At 44.6% G+C, this 18022-nt stretch overlaps 1 protein-coding gene and 1 long non-coding RNA gene across 2 annotated transcripts; both read left to right on the top strand.

Moving 5' to 3' along the window:
- The first annotated feature begins 326 nt into the window (after positions 1-326).
- Positions 327-8766, top strand: LOC133969798 (uncharacterized). Its single transcript, XM_062406496.1, has 3 exons — positions 327-913; positions 1565-1834; positions 8753-8766. Exons 1-3 carry the CDS (start codon positions 367-369, stop codon positions 8764-8766), a joined length of 831 nt encoding a protein of 276 aa, XP_062262480.1. The 5' UTR covers positions 327-366.
- Positions 8767-9772: 1006 nt separating this feature from the next.
- On the top strand, positions 9773-11743 carry LOC133970115 (uncharacterized). Its single transcript, XR_009924269.1, has 3 exons — positions 9773-10093; positions 10753-10828; positions 11480-11743. It is a non-coding gene; the product is annotated as an uncharacterized LOC133970115 (long non-coding RNA).
- The last annotated feature ends 6279 nt before the right edge of the window (positions 11744-18022 follow it).

Raw genomic sequence — 18022 nt, forward strand, 5'->3', positions numbered from 1 at the left:
GGACTTCCACCTACACCACCAGGGAGACCCACGTGGCAACAGGACACCTTAGACGCTTGAACCTCGCCCTACTGGACCACGGCCCAAACAACATCCCAGCTCCAGCTGGGTGAAGCCCAGGCTTAAGCCATCAAACCATCTACGGGACCAAGGAGACCTCCACCTACTAAACACCAGGGTAAGAGCCCCCTCCAGTGATTTTCCAAAATGTTTTTTAACAGAGTGAAGCCCTTACCTTCGAGTAGTCTAGGACATAGGCCACAGCTCACACATACACACACAAACACATCCCCACAACCCCTGATGTCTGTAGGCACGCACTCAGCATCATTATGCAAACATGGCAATCCACACAGGATAACAGCCATGGACACAGCACCCACATACACATTACATCAGGCACCAGACCCGGCAACCCGAACGGCGTCAAAACAAATTTTCCGCCTAATACAAGCAGTACACCATAAACAAGTAACAGATTATGCAATCACTAGCAACACTTTCCCACCCGGGATGATGCGTCAAGTAAACAGACTAACTGACTTCATCAAACCGGCCACACCATCAGACACCACACGTCATAAGGTGAAAAACAACACAGACAATTGGATGAGAGCAAACATGGTTATATTACAGGAACATTACACAAATACAATACACACCCTCGGCCATACACCACACAACCCCATAGCTCTTCAAATAGCTTCTGGTTGGGCTAGAAAACGATATGGCCAGAGACTCCGGCCGGATACCATAACAACAACAGAAGGTATTCTGAACAGGCATAGACAACACAACAACAGCAATAACAATAACAAACCTTTTATCAAAACCAAGACCAGGTTGGAGGGCTCCCTCTCCACCATCCCGGAACTATTGGATGAAGTAGAGTTTCCACCACTACCAGTCAGCAGTAAGTTACCCCCTACATTTCAACCCCATTTAATTCCACAGGCCCGGACACCACTTCTCCCCACCCCCACCCAGTGCCAGACAACACTGGATGGGCTACAACCTCAACCCCAGCGACTCAGACAGGACCGCCCATATCAGACCAACAGACAGAAGACATTCTTGTTACCCCAAACCAGGCCCCCCCTAAAACCGACACCACCTGACCAACCCATACCCAAACCACGACTAAGATTATTGAATGGTTTACCGACCCACCCAACCTACATGACTTCCAGACTAACCCCTCTAGACCAAAACAACTCCATCCCTCCCACAGTGAGGGCTAAGAAAATAGTCTCCTGGGGACCCGAACCGGCCTCCCAGGAGGCAGGAGGGAGCATAAAGCTAAACCCCAGACTCTCCCCCATCTTACCGACAGTGACTAGACGGGACTCCATAGCGACACGACTACCTCCTAGCTCCAGTACCTCCGACACGCCGACTACCGTTACAAAACGGTCACAACAAGTACAAGCCCAAATTCATCAATTACCGGACACACAAAACAATACCCTAGAATTTCAATCCATATCATTAAACACACAGAATTACTCAAATACCTCCACAATTAACCATGACACTATTTCCTCTTCCCCTTCCACACCCACAGGTGTTGCTGATCCCCGAATTGGCACAATGGAACAGCGAGGAGCCCCGGTAACCACAACGGGAGGGTCACCAAACATGATGAGCGGGCAATTAAAGGCTAACAATGCCATTGAAACCACATCTGAGACCTCCCTACCACTCCTCCTCGGAAGTCCATCTCCCACTGGTGCCATTCGGGGATCCAGCACACCTCCACTCCCCGACGATAGCCCCGCAGGACCCTCCTCCACTTCCTCCCCATTCAGCTTACCACTACACATCTCGACACCAGGTAATTACCACCCTACATCACACATTGCTCGACACACCCGGAAACTCCAGGACTGGTCTTTCAAATGCCACAGACCAGTCCTGGTTTTAGGGGATTCAAATATCAATCGAATCCCCCCCCACAACAACCCAGACTTACAATTAGACAGCTACCCGGGGGCTAACATGTACCACTTTTTAAAGATATGTGAAAAAACGGTACCCAACCCCAACACAAAAATAGTGGTCCTCTCCATTGGGATCAATAATAAGGACCAGGACCCCAGGCAGACTTCCTGCAAACAGTTAAAATCTCTATACAAACAGGCCCAACTTGCCTTCCCTAATGCCGACATCTACTTCCCTATCATAAACTTCTCAGACAACCTCAGCGTTAAACAACAGTACAATTTAAAATACATCAACAACACAATAGCCACATACTTCCCATTTTTAGCAGAGATCCCTCACGACACATTTTTAACAGAAAAGGACAACATCCATTGGAAGCCGGCTACCGCGCAACTCATTTTCGATTACTGGCTCAAACAGTTAAATTTATAGTAAGACCCAAACCCAAACCGGGCACAAACGCCACCCCTAACCCTAACCCTAACCCTAAACCTTCTAATCCCAACCCTAACCCTAACCCTAACCCTAACCCTAACCTTAACCCCAACCCCAACCCTAATCCTAACCCTAACCCTAACCCTCCAAACCCTATGCCCCATACTGACCCTGCAGTCGACTTGGGGTGGAGCTCTACAGCAAACATACTTAACTTATCCACACTATTTACTCCAACTTCAGATCAGATCCGGTTATTGGAAAGGGGTCTTTCATTTATCCCACGCCCATTACAGTTTGACTGGGAGGAATTTCATAGGGATTTACACCAATACAACAGAAGGTTAAAGATCATCAGTTATTTCTATAATAAACCGGACCACATTCAGACACCCTTCATTCACAGGTCTAATTGGGAACCCACCACGGCTCAATCACACACAGCCACAATAAACCTGGTGCAAAAGAACAAACAGGCCCTGCGTTATTACCGGCCCCCAGGGGACGTTGTTGACAACCTCTCGGGGCCTGAACGCAGGGCCTTAGAAGAACTTACCCAAAATCCTAATATTATCATTAAACCCGCGGACAAAGGTTCAAAAATAGTCATTATGGATAGACAGCAGTATTTACTGGAGGCAAACAGACAACTCTCAAACACCACACATTATAAACCCATTCCGTCAGACCTACAAAGTCAAACCCAACCACTCCTCCGTAGTATTATACAAACTTTATATGACAATAAAACCATTAACCACAAGCAAAAAATCTACCTGTTTGGCCCCGACCAACCCCGCCCCCGCCAGTTCTATCTATTACCCAAAATCCACAAGGAACCCCCATCATGGACCGTACCCTATGAGGTTCCTCCCGGCAGACCAATAGTTTCAGATTGCAATAGTACATCATACCATATCTCAGAATACATCGAACATTTCCTTGGACCCCTTTCCAATAAACACCCAAGTTACATCAAGGACACTTATCATTTTATAGATACCATCCGGCCCATGGTTGTTCCAAATCAGTCATACTTATTTACAATCGACATAGACAGTCTATACACAAATATCAATACACAAATCGGTATCAAGGCTATAATATCCAACTTCAATAACAACCCCGACAACAATAGACCGGACAAAGAAATTATTCAACTCCTTACCATCTGCCTCAACAATAACGACTTTTCATTCAATAACAAACAATTCCTGCAAATCCACGGAACGGCCATGGGTCAGCGATACGCCCCGTCATATGCAAACATTTACCTGAGCGAGTGGGAGCGAGAGGCATTGGCCAAGTGCACCCACAAACCCCTCACCTACCTCAGATTTTTAGATGACATTTTTGGAATATGGCAACATGACATTTCTTTATTTTCTGATTTCATTGACACATTGAATAGCCACCATCAGTCTATTAAAGTTAAGTACATCATAGATCCACTACAAGTTAATTTTTTAGATACAACTGTTTTTTTTGACCGGTCAAAAAACTTGTCATACTCACAACTACTTACCAAAGTTTACTTTAAAACAACAGACACACACGCCCTTCTCCATAAAACTAGCTATCATCCGAAACACACATTTAAAGGCATTATTAAATCTCAAATCATCCGTTTTCACAGAATATCATCCCGTGTAATAGACCTGCATTCTTCCATCTCCATTCTATTTTGTAGTCTCAGGTCTAGGGGCTACTCCAAACGCTTCCTCCGCCATATCAAGACCAGCACTTTGGCGTCTCTCGCTCCCACTCGCTCCATTCCCCGGATTGCTCCACCCCGTGTCCCGGTACCATTCATATCTACCTTCTCACATAGAATCAAAGGTTTACATAACATCATCAAACAGAACTTCATTCATACTCAAACCCTACAGCCGGCTTTCCAAAATCACGTCATCATATCAGCTTACAGGAAAAACAAAAACCTCCACAGTTTACTAATAAGGTCAAAATACTCTGATAACAAACCACCAACACAAACACAATACCACACACACTATAAAAACAGAAAATTTATTTCAAACCCTCACAGCAATACAGCATTCCCCACATTAGGTACATTTACACTCCACACCACCAACGTCATTTACATCATTACATGCACCACCTGCAATAAACATTATATCGGGGAAACAAAACACTCCATACTCACCCGATTAAAACAACACATATATAACATTGGGGAAGGCAAGTTAACCACCCCCCTCATTAACCATTTTCAGCTCCACTCCGTCAATAATCTTATAATCTCTGGTCTAGAATCAGAAGACCATTGGACCATTGGGCAGAGAAAGAGGACAGAAAAATTATGGATTTTTAAATTAGGTACAATCACGCCAACAGGCCTCAATGACAATTAAGTACACTCATAGGACACCCACCCGACAATCAGTTTAAATTTCCCTCTCATGTAGTCTTCCTTATCAACTCCCCCGTGTTTTCCCCTTTCCCCCTCCCCCCTTTTGTTTTTTTTCCCTCTACAACCAGCCGTGCTGCCTGGGTCCACTCAGGCCCCCCAAGGCACCACTTTAACACACATGCCTCGGGGGGAATCGAACTAGGATTCTCTGGGCCAGGGGCGTCATCTCTGCCACAACACCATTATTCATTTTACAATTTTGTTTCCATAAATCCCCATTTTTCATTAGTCTATGTTACTCCAGTATTAAAATACCACCTTCATAGATAAAATTAATCCCCAACCAGGTTTACTTAGTTTTTTAATTTAATTTTCCTCCATAAAATTTAGACAGAATGACGCCCAACAAATACTCCAACCCAGGCAGCAACCGTATTCATCCTTTCTCTGTCCCATGGTCCTTGCAGACGTGCTCTGCCTGGGGATCATACCCTGGTCCCCCGTTAGAGGGAGCGGAGCTCCTCCAACCGTGCCACCACTTTAAGATCAATAGGCCAGTGCAAATAAACCATACTCATGAACCCTGAACTCTAACCCTAACCCAACCCTAACCCTAACCCTAACCCTCTAACCCTAACCCTAACCCTCTAACCCTAACCCTAACCCTAACCCTAACCCTAACCCTAACCCATTGGAAGCCGGCTACCGCGCAACTCATTTTCGATTACTGGCTCAAACAGTTAAATTTATAGTAAGACCCAAACCCAAACCGGGCACAAACGCCACCCCTAACCCTAACCCTAACCCTAAACCTTCTAATCCCAACCCTAACCCTAACCCTAACCCTAACCCTAACCTTAACCCCAACCCCAACCCTAATCCTAACCCTAACCCTAACCCTCCAAACCCTATGCCCCATACTGACCCTGCAGTCGACTTGGGGTGGAGCTCTACAGCAAACATACTTAACTTATCCACACTATTTACTCCAACTTCAGACCAGATCCGGTTATTGGAAAGGGGTCTTTCATTCATCCCACGCCCATTACAGTTTGACTGGGAGGAATTTCATAGGGATTTACACCAATACAACAGAAGGTTAAAGATCATCAGTTATTTCTATAATAAACCGGACCACATTCAGACACCCTTCATTCACAGGTCTAATTGGGAACCCACCACGGCTCAATCACACACAGCCACAATAAACCTGGTGCAAAAGAACAAACAGGCCCTGCGTTATTACCGGCCCCCAGGGGACGTTGTTGACAACCTCTCGGGGCCTGAACGCAGGGCCTTAGAAGAACTTACCCAAAATCCTAATATTATCATTAAACCCGCGGACAAAGGTTCAAAAATAGTCATTATGGATAGACAGCAGTATTTACTGGAGGCAAACAGACAACTCTCAAACACCACACATTATAAACCCATTCCGTCAGACCTACAAAGTCAAACCCAACCACTCCTCCGTAGTATTATACAAACTTTATATGACAATAAAACCATTAACCACAAGCAAAAAATCTACCTGTTTGGCCCCGACCAACCCCGCCCCCGCCAGTTCTATCTATTACCTAAAATCCACAAGGAACCCCCATCATGGACCGTACCCTATGAGGTTCCTCCCGGCAGACCAATAGTCTCAGATTGCAATAGTACATCATACCATATCTCAGAATACATCGAACATTTCCTTGGACCCCTTTCCAATAAACACCCAAGTTACATCAAGGACACTTATCATTTTATAGATACCATCCGGCCCATGGTTGTTCCAAATCAGTCATACTTATTTACAATCGACATAGACAGTCTATACACAAATATCAATACACAAATCGGTATCAAGGCTATAATATCCAACTTCAATAACAACCCCGACAACAATAGACCGGACAAAGAAATTATTCAACTCCTTACCATCTGCCTCAACAATAACGACTTTTCATTCAATAACAAACAATTCCTGCAAATCCACGGAACGGCCATGGGTCAGCGATACGCCCCGTCATATGCAAACATTTACCTGAGCGAGTGGGAGCGAGAGGCATTGGCCAAGTGCACCCACAAACCCCTCACCTACCTCAGATTTTTAGATGACATTTTTGGAATATGGCAACATGACATTTCTTTATTTTCTGATTTCATTGACACATTGAATAGCCACCATCAGTCTATTAAAGTTAAGTACATCATAGATCCACTACAAGTTAATTTTTTAGATACAACTGTTTTTTTTGACCGGTCAAAAAACTTGTCATACTCACAACTACTTACCAAAGTTTACTTTAAAACAACAGACACACACGCCCTTCTCCATAAAACTAGCTATCATCCGAAACACACATTTAAAGGCATTATTAAATCTCAAATCATCCGTTTTCACAGAATATCATCCCGTGTAATAGACCTGCATTCTTCCATCTCCATCCTATTTTGTAGTCTCAGGTCTAGGGGCTACTCCAAACGCTTCCTCCGCCATATCAAGACCAGCACTTTGGCGTCTCTCGCTCCCACTCGCTCCATTCCCCGGATTGCTCCACCCCGTGTCCCGGTACCATTTATATCTACCTTCTCACATAGAATCAAAGGTTTACATAACATCATCAAACAGAACTTCATTCGTACTCAAACCCTACAGCCGGCTTTCCAAAATCACGTCATCATATCAGCTTACAGGAAAAACAAAAACCTCCACAGTTTACTAATAAGGTCAAAATACTCTGATAACAAACCACCAACACAAACACAATACCACACACATTATAAAAACAGAAAATTTATTTCAAACCCTCACAGCAATACAGCATTCCCCACATTAGGTACATTTACACTCCACACCACCAACGTCATTTACATCATTACATGCACCACCTGCAATAAACATTATATCGGGGAAACAAAACACTCCATACTCACCCGATTAAAACAACACATATATAACATTGGGGAAGGCAAGCTAACCACCCCCCTCATTAACCATTTTCAGCTCCACTCCGTCAATAATCTTATAATCTCTGGTCTAGAATCAGAAGACCATTGGACCATTGGGCAGAGAAAGAGGACAGAAAAATTATGGATTTTTAAATTAGGTACAATCACGCCAACAGGCCTCAATGACAATTAAGTACACTCATAGGACACCCACCCGACAATCAGTTTAAATTTCCCTCTCATGTAGTCTTCCTTATCAGCTCCCCCGTGTTTTCCCCTTTCCCCCTCCCCCCTTTTGTTTTTTTTCCCTCTACAACCAGCCGTGCTGCCTGGGTCCACTCAGGCCCCCCAGGGCACCACTTTAACACACATGCCTCGGGGGGAATCGAACTAGGATTCTCTGGGCCAGGGGCGTCATCTCTGCCACTACACCATTATTCATTTTACAATTTTGTTTCCATAAATCCCCATTTTTCATTAGTCTATGTTACTCCAGTATTAAAATACCACCTTCATAGATAAAATTAATCCCCAACCAGGTCTACTTAGTTTTTTAATTTAATTTTCCTCCATAAAATTTAGACAGAATGACGCCCAACAAATACTCCAACCCAGGCAGCAACCGTATTCATTCTTTCTCTGTCCCATGGTCCTTGCAGACGTGCTCTGCCTGGGGATCATACCCTGGTCCCCCGTTAGAGGGAGCGGAGCTCCTCCAACCGTGCCACCACTTTAAGATCAATAGGCCAGTGCAAATAAACCATACTCATGAACCCTGAACTCTAACCCTAACCCAACCCTAACCCAGCCCGTGCCATTGATCTTGACACACAACCCGCTTTACAACTACTATACATTTTTATTTTTATACATAAAAAAACTATATATCATTTTTTCGAAGAAACTACTGTTCAGACAAAAATTGACCCTGGTCCTAGCCCCAGGTCTGGGGGGTTTTGAACCCAGGTCCTCCACATGAGAGACCGAGAGCTATCCTGGTAGGCCAAACACGGTCTTAAAACATCTAGCCAGAATACAGACATTTCTCTCTCTATTTTCCAGCCACCACCCCCTAAGGGAACCAATCGTGTGGGACAACAACTTTCCCTCCAAGATTCAAATATATTGGAGGGAAACCCTACAAAATGGCCGACCCCACCAGCCCTATCACAACAGATCTACCCACACACACAATACTGATTGGTGGTTTGAGCCTTGGGGGAGGGGCACACTTCCTCTCCTCCAACACTTTTTAACCACCCAAGCTGCCAGTCCTAGCACACATCCTCTGAAGAAGCATCGACCAGTGCGAAACGTCAGGATTTAATACTACTCAACGGTACGTCAGCTTTGACTTTTTATCTTTTTTAAAAACTCTGGTTTTAAAGCAACTTGCTTTTAAAACTATTTGAAAAACTTATTTTTAATCATTTAAGCTAGTATATTTGGATTGTCCCTGGGGGGCTGCTACTTTAGGCCTTCCTTGAGCTTCAAACATTTGCCTCCTTTTTAAACTCTGGTTTTAAAAGCAACCTAGCCTTTAACCAGTGGGAGCCTTGTTTTTCCAAATTGAAGCTAGAAAAATGTCTTTCCAAAACATTCTGAAGGTATCGGCCGAGGCCTTCCCCCGATTTTTATAAACAGTAGACTCCCTCTCTCTAAAAACTCTGGTTTTACAGCAACCCTGCTTTGACCAGAGGAGTCTGGTTGTTTCTTGTTTTTTCCAAAAAATTAACAACTAGTAGTCTTGAACATCTTGAGGCAAACATTACTTAGGCCGTCCTCCTGTTATCCAACAGTGGACCCTGACTTTAAACAAAAAGGACTGCCTCTTCCTTTTTTGTATTTGAGATTACATAACTTCTTTTTTTTGGGCTCCTGGTCCCGGCTGGGGCAAGGACCCACATCAGAGACCTAATAATTTTTTAATATATATTTTTTTATATACTTTTTTATTATTTTTTATTTTTCATTTTTTCCTTCCAAACCCCCCCCCCCCCCCCCCCCCCCCTTTTTTTTGGACTAAGTTTAAAAATAACCATCTGGAGACCTCCCTCTCGTCCTTCTCTGTACTGAGACTTTTTTTCGGAGTTCCCTTCTTTTGTTAGGTTACCCACCTGGCTACAGGACATCAACAACACCTGGACCACTGCCCGTAACGCCGCCCCAGCTACAACTACGGGTGCCCAGGACCAAACAGTCAGCAGTAAACTACGGGACCTAAGGGACTTCCACCTACACCACCAGGGAGACCCACGTGGCAACAGGACACCTTAGACGCTTGAACCTCGCCCTACTGGACCACGGCCCAAACAACATCCCAGCTCCAGCTGGGTGAAGCCCAGGCTTAAGCCATCAAACCATCTACGGGACCAAGGAGACCTCCACCTACTAAACACCAGGGTAAGAGCCCCCTCCAGTGATTTTCCAAAATGTTTTTTAACAGAGTGAAGCCCGTACCTTCGAGTAGTCTAGGACATAGGCCACAGCTCACACATACACACACAAACACATCCCCACAACCCCTGATGTCTGTAGGCACGCACTCAGCATCATTATGCAAACATGGCAATCCACACAGGATAACAGCCATGGACACAGCACCCACATACACATTACATCAGGCACCAGACCCGGCAACCCGAACGGCGTCAAAACAAATTTTCCGCCTAATACAAGCAGTACACCATAAACAAGTAACAGATTATGCAATCACTAGCAACACTTTCCCACCCGGGATGATGCGTCAAGTAAACAGACTAACTGACTTCATCAAACCGGCCACACCATCAGACACCACACGTCATAAGGTGAAAAACAACACAGACAATTGGATGAGAGCAAACATGGTTATATTACAGGAACATTACACAAATACAATACACACCCTCGGCCATACACCACACAACCCCATAGCTCTTCAAATAGCTTCTGGTTGGGCTAGAAAACGATATGACCAGAGACTCCGGCCGGATACCATAACAACAACAGAAGGTATTCTGAACAGGCATAGACAACACAACAACAGCAATAACAATAACAAACCTTTTATCAAAACCAAGACCAGGTTGGAGGGCTCCCTCTCCACCATCCCGGAACTATTGGATGAAGTAGAGTTTCCACCACTACCAGTCAGCAGTAAGTTACCCCCTACATTTCAACCCCATTTAATTCCACAGGCCCGGACACCACTTCTCCCCACCCCCACCCAGTGCCAGACAACACTGGATGGGCTACAACCTCAACCCCAGCGACTCAGACAGGACCGCCCATATCAGACCAACAGACAGAAGACATTCTTGTTACCCCAAACCAGGCCCCCCCTAAAACCGACACCACCTGACCAACCCATACCCAAACCACGACTAAGATTATTGAATGGTTTACCGACCCACCCAACCTACATGACTTCCAGACTAACCCCTCTAGACCAAAACAACTCCATCCCTCCCACAGTGAGGGCTAAGAAAATAGTCTCCTGGGGACCCGAACCGGCCTCCCAGGAGGCAGGAGGGAGCATAAAGCTAAACCCCAGACTCTCCCCCATCTTACCGACAGTGACTAGACGGGACTCCATAGCGACACGACTACCTCCTAGCTCCAGTACCTCCGACACGCCGACTACCGTTACAAAACGGTCACAACAAGTACAAGCCCAAATTCATCAATTACCGGACACACAAAACAATACCCTAGAATTTCAATCCATATCATTAAACACACAGAATTACTCAAATACCTCCACAATTAACCATGACACTATTTCCTCTTCCCCTTCCACACCCACAGGTGTTGCTGATCCCCGAATTGGCACAATGGAACAGCGAGGAGCCCCGGTAACCACAACGGGAGGGTCACCAAACATGATGAGCGGGCAATTAAAGGCTAACAATGCCATTGAAACCACATCTGAGACCTCCCTACCACTCCTCCTCGGAAGTCCATCTCCCACTGGTGCCATTCGGGGATCCAGCACACCTCCACTCCCCGACGATAGCCCCGCAGGACCCTCCTCCACTTCCTCCCCATTCAGCTTACCACTACACATCTCGACACCAGGTAATTACCACCCTACATCACACATTGCTCGACACACCCGGAAACTCCAGGACTGGTCTTTCAAATGCCACAGACCAGTCCTGGTTTTAGGGGATTCAAATATCAATCGAATCCCCCCCCACAACAACCCAGACTTACAATTAGACAGCTACCCGGGGGCTAACATGTACCACTTTTTAAAGATATGTGAAAAAACGGTACCCAACCCCAACACAAAAATAGTGGTCCTCTCCATTGGGATCAATAATAAGGACCAGGACCCCAGGCAGACTTCCTGCAAACAGTTAAAATCTCTATACAAACAGGCCCAACTTGCCTTCCCTAATGCCGACATCTACTTCCCTATCATAAACTTCTCAGACAACCTCAGCGTTAAACAACAGTACAATTTAAAATACATCAACAACACAATAGCCACATACTTCCCATTTTTAGCAGAGATCCCTCACGACACATTTTTAACAGAAAAGGACAACATCCATTGGAAGCCGGCTACCGCGCAACTCATTTTCGATTACTGGCTCAAACAGTTAAATTTATAGTAAGACCCAAACCCAAACCGGGCACAAACGCCACCCCTAACCCTAACCCTAACCCTAAACCTTCTAATCCCAACCCTAACCCTAACCCTAACCCTAACCCTAACCTTAACCCCAACCCCAACCCTAATCCTAACCCTAACCCTAACCCTCCAAACCCTATGCCCCATACTGACCCTGCAGTCGACTTGGGGTGGAGCTCTACAGCAAACATACTTAACTTATCCACACTATTTACTCCAACTTCAGACCAGATCCGGTTATTGGAAAGGGGTCTTTCATTCATCCCACGCCCATTACAGTTTGACTGGGAGGAATTTCATAGGGATTTACACCAATACAACAGAAGGTTAAAGATCATCAGTTATTTCTATAATAAACCGGACCACATTCAGACACCCTTCATTCACAGGTCTAATTGGGAACCCACCACGGCTCAATCACACACAGCCACAATAAACCTGGTGCAAAAGAACAAACAGGCCCTGCGTTATTACCGGCCCCCAGGGGACGTTGTTGACAACCTCTCGGGGCCTGAACGCAGGGCCTTAGAAGAACTTACCCAAAATCCTAATATTATCATTAAACCCGCGGACAAAGGTTCAAAAATAGTCATTATGGATAGACAGCAGTATTTACTGGAGGCAAACAGACAACTCTCAAACACCACACATTATAAACCCATTCCGTCAGACCTACAAAGTCAAACCCAACCACTCCTCCGTAGTATTATACAAACTTTATATGACAATAAAACCATTAACCACAAGCAAAAAATCTACCTGTTTGGCCCCGACCAACCCCGCCCCCGCCAGTTCTATCTATTACCTAAAATCCACAAGGAACCCCCATCATGGACCGTACCCTATGAGGTTCCTCCCGGCAGACCAATAGTCTCAGATTGCAATAGTACATCATACCATATCTCAGAATACATCGAACATTTCCTTGGACCCCTTTCCAATAAACACCCAAGTTACATCAAGGACACTTATCATTTTATAGATACCATCCGGCCCATGGTTGTTCCAAATCAGTCATACTTATTTACAATCGACATAGACAGTCTATACACAAATATCAATACACAAATCGGTATCAAGGCTATAATATCCAACTTCAATAACAACCCCGACAACAATAGACCGGACAAAGAAATTATTCAACTCCTTACCATCTGCCTCAACAATAACGACTTTTCATTCAATAACAAACAATTCCTGCAAATCCACGGAACGGCCATGGGTCAGCGATACGCCCTGTCATATGCAAACATTTACCTGAGCGAGTGGGAGCGAGAGGCATTGGCCAAGTGCACCCACAAACCCCTCACCTACCTCAGATTTTTAGATGACATTTTTGGAATATGGCAACATGACATTTCTTTATTTTCTGATTTCATTGACACATTGAATAGCCACCATCAGTCTATTAAAGTTAAGTACATCATAGATCCACTACAAGTTAATTTTTTAGATACAACTGTTTTTTTTGACCGGTCAAAAAACTTGTCATACTCACAACTACTTACCAAAGTTTACTTTAAAACAACAGACACACACGCCCTTCTCCATAAAACTAGCTATCATCCGAAACACACATTTAAAGGCATTATTAAATCTCAAATCATCCGTTTTCACAGAATATCATCCCGTGTAATAGACCTGCATTCTTCCATCTCCATCCTATTTTGTAGTCTCAGGTCTAGGGGCTACTCCAAACGCTTCCTCCGCCATATCAAGACCAGCACTTTGGCGTCTCTCGCTCCCACTCGCTCCATTCCCCGGATTGCTCCACCCCGTGTCCCGGTACCATTTATATCTACCTTCTCACATAGAATCAAAGGTTTACATAACATCATCAAACAGAACTTCATTCGTACTCAAACCCTACAGCCGGCTTTCCAAAATCACGTCATCATATCAGCTTACAGGAAAAACAAAAACCTCCACAGTTTACTAATAAGGTCAAAATACTCTGATAACAAACCACCAACACAAACACAATACCACACACATTATAAAAACAGAAAATTTATTTCAAACCCTCACAGCAATACAGCATTCCCCACATTAGGTACATTTACACTCCACACCACCAACGTCATTTACATCATTACATGCACCACCTGCAATAAACATTATATCGGGGAAACAAAACACTCCATACTCACCCGATTAAAACAACACATATATAACATTGGGGAAGGCAAGCTAACCACCCCCCTCATTAACCATTTTCAGCTCCACTCCGTCAATAATCTTATAATCTCTGGTCTAGAATCAGAAGACCATTGGACCATTGGGCAGAGAAAGAGGACAGAAAAATTATGGATTTTTAAATTAGGTACAATCACGCCAACAGGCCTCAATGACAATTAAGTACACTCATAGGACACCCACCCGACAATCAGTTTAAATTTCCCTCTCATGTAGTCTTCCTTATCAGCTCCCCCGTGTTTTCCCCTTTCCCCCTCCCCCCTTTTGTTTTTTTTCCCTCTACAACCAGCCGTGCTGCCTGGGTCCACTCAGGCCCCCCAGGGCACCACTTTAACACACATGCCTCGGGGGGAATCGAACTAGGATTCTCTGGGCCAGGGGCGTCATCTCTGCCACTACACCATTATTCATTTTACAATTTTGTTTCCATAAATCCCCATTTTTCATTAGTCTATGTTACTCCAGTATTAAAATACCACCTTCATAGATAAAATTAATCCCCAACCAGGTCTACTTAGTTTTTTAATTTAATTTTCCTCCATAAAATTTAGACAGAATGACGCCCAACAAATACTCCAACCCAGGCAGCAACCGTATTCATTCTTTCTCTGTCCCATGGTCCTTGCAGACGTGCTCTGCCTGGGGATCATACCCTGGTCCCCCGTTAGAGGGAGCGGAGCTCCTCCAACCGTGCCACCACTTTAAGATCAATAGGCCAGTGCAAATAAACCATACTCATGAACCCTGAACTCTAACCCTAACCCTAACCCTAACCCTAACCCTAACCCTAACCCTATCCCTATCCCTAACCCTATCCCTAACCCTATCCCTAATCAGGGTCCCACTACCCTAACCCTAACCATAGGGACCCCCTACCTAAACCTAACCTTTGACCCCTGGACAGAACAAGTGACCTGAGATATCTCACCTAACTCCTTTGAGATTATTGACCAAAAACATAGTTTCCACAACCAGTTGGTTTGTAACTCTTTAATTTTGGGCAAGTACAGTACAGGAAGAAAGACCTAAAAAGGCAGTAAGACTTCAGAGAGAAGGCAATTAGTTCCCTGGTATACCCCACCCAACTGTGTTGAATATTTAGAGGACAAGAGATCCCTATAGGTGTGTGATTGGAACCTATTTTAATGGAATTGATGGAAAAGGAGTATGGGAATGAGTGCTTGTTGGAGTGCTGTGATTCGGAGGGACAAGGAAACTTCACCAGGGGGAGGAGCTAGATGGGCTATATAAATGATTGCAACTCCTCGGCCAGTCTCAGACAAGACAAAATGGCTCATGGAGCAAGATCAGGGACAAGCTCTCCCAGAGACCCACCATGGGGATGACTTACCTCTTAATTCGACCTGACCTACTTACCTGCCCTAGCCTGATGAAGATAAACAAATTTCGAAACGTCGCGACAGGGCCTCCGGACTTTAAGCAAAAATGACAAATTGTACTTACCTGACTAAGCCATTTACCCTCCCTCGGCTGAGCGGAGAGACTCAAGACATATTTGTAAATTTGTATATAGTTCATTGGATGTTTATTTAGCTGTAATGACAACATGTTTAACACAACTGTAAAAATCAGTGTGTTATTACGACATTATTAGACAATACTTACGGTTATTTTACCCCAGCATGCTTCACATACCTGTAAAAAATCAGTGTGTTGCTGCAACATGATTAGTGGATACTTATGGTTATTTTACCAAGTGAGGGGCACCCCAGTCCCAGGAGAGGCCCGTGCATAACGTTTGACCTGACTTGTCGGGTCAACGGATATTACCGTTTTCACCTAACCCTAACCCTAACCCTAACCCTACAGTGGTCCTGTTGATCAGGGCCCTGGATATTATCGTCATCACCTAACCCTAACTCTAAAATGAGTTATTTCTATGTGGCTAATGGAGGTCAAAACACAGTAACCCTAACCCTAACCCAGGGAGCCGTCTGGGGGGAGGACAGTGCACCTCCTGTAGCCTTTAATAGGAGATGGGTTATTACATTACATTTCATTTAGCTGATGCTTTTATCCAAAGAGACTCACAATAAGTGCATTACCCCGAGGGTACAGACCCAGGACGACAAGAATCAAGGTGCTATAAGTAAGTGCCATTTAAGTGATACTAAAGTGTTAGTTTCAAAAAGTTGTTAGTATATATATTAGGGATGGGCATTCGATTAAATGGTCTTAATCGATCGTCGGGAGAATTAGCGATCGATTTTTGATTAATCATTAATATTTTTGAATTAACATTCACTATTTAGAGCCTATATAAAAATGCTGTGAAAATAGAAAAAACAGCTTGTTTCCTCATTGAGATCTTAATTACAAGATGAACTCTTGTGGCAGTTAAACGTTGGATTGATCAGTTCAATGGTTTCACTTGAAAATATGCGCTGCTGTACTCTTTAGCCCAGATGAGCGAGCAGCAGCTAGCCACTGACAGCTAGCTCGATTTGACGGTTCTCGACCTCTCAGTCCGGTTGTTGTCACGCCCTCACTCCCGGATCCCCTCACCCAGACCCGGGTCTGTCTGGGTTCCCCTCCGCGTGGACTGAGGGTCTGTGTGCGGACATGAAGCCGAGCAGCGGAGCGGAGGCTAGCACCGGGCTACTTCCTCCAGCTGCTAATCCTCGCTGTGCTGCGTTCAGGGCAACTCGGATATTCCAACCTCCCGACACAAAGCGAGCATGCAATAGTTTTCCTCACCTCCTAACCATCGACGAAATTTTTAATGATCAATTAATCGATGGTTGATAAAGTATGCCCATCTCTAATATACATATATATATTTTTTTTTTAGTATGTAGGATGGAGGCATAGTGGGAAGCGCACAACACTGTGACAAGATCACTTTATTTTCATTTAATGTTTCTTTTTAAACATCAAATTGTGTATATTTTTCAATCAAGTTTATTTACAAACATTCTTTAAACATATTCAATAACATAGAGGAAAAAACACACACCAACACACTGATAACACAAAATTTCAAACAAACTCAGTAATGGGTTTCTATCATGATAATAAGGGTGGGACCACCGTGCATTATGGGAGGCGGCACAGCTGTCCCCATCAGCGTACCTGGGACCAGGGGAAGGACAGAGCCCCCCCGCACCTTTTCATAGGAGACGGGTTCAGTCCCTCTAGACTAACCAAAGATTGAAATATATATAAATCAACTGACTACTGCAAATTTACATGGAATGAAAGAACAAATGTATCAAAGCCACTCTAGCTAAGGGGTCATGTGACCGTAGAAAGCTTTTGTGCATTGACTTTGACTTAGTCGATGGACAAAGCAGGGGGGGTTGTCAAGATTATTCCATACTTCCTAACCCTAACAGGAGGGGGGGCGCCCCACAGGCCTCGCTGTCTCTGCAGCTACAGCCTTGTCTGTCAATCACCTCCTAAAATAGAAACCTGCAGTCTGACACCCTTTCTCCCTCTCTCTATTTGGCTCTATGTCTCTCACCCGACTCCCCCCCTCTCTCTGGACCTGCAGT

Source organism: Platichthys flesus, chromosome 15 (assembly GCF_949316205.1).
Source record: "Platichthys flesus chromosome 15, fPlaFle2.1, whole genome shotgun sequence".
Classification (NCBI taxonomy): Eukaryota; Metazoa; Chordata; class Actinopteri; order Pleuronectiformes; family Pleuronectidae; genus Platichthys; species Platichthys flesus.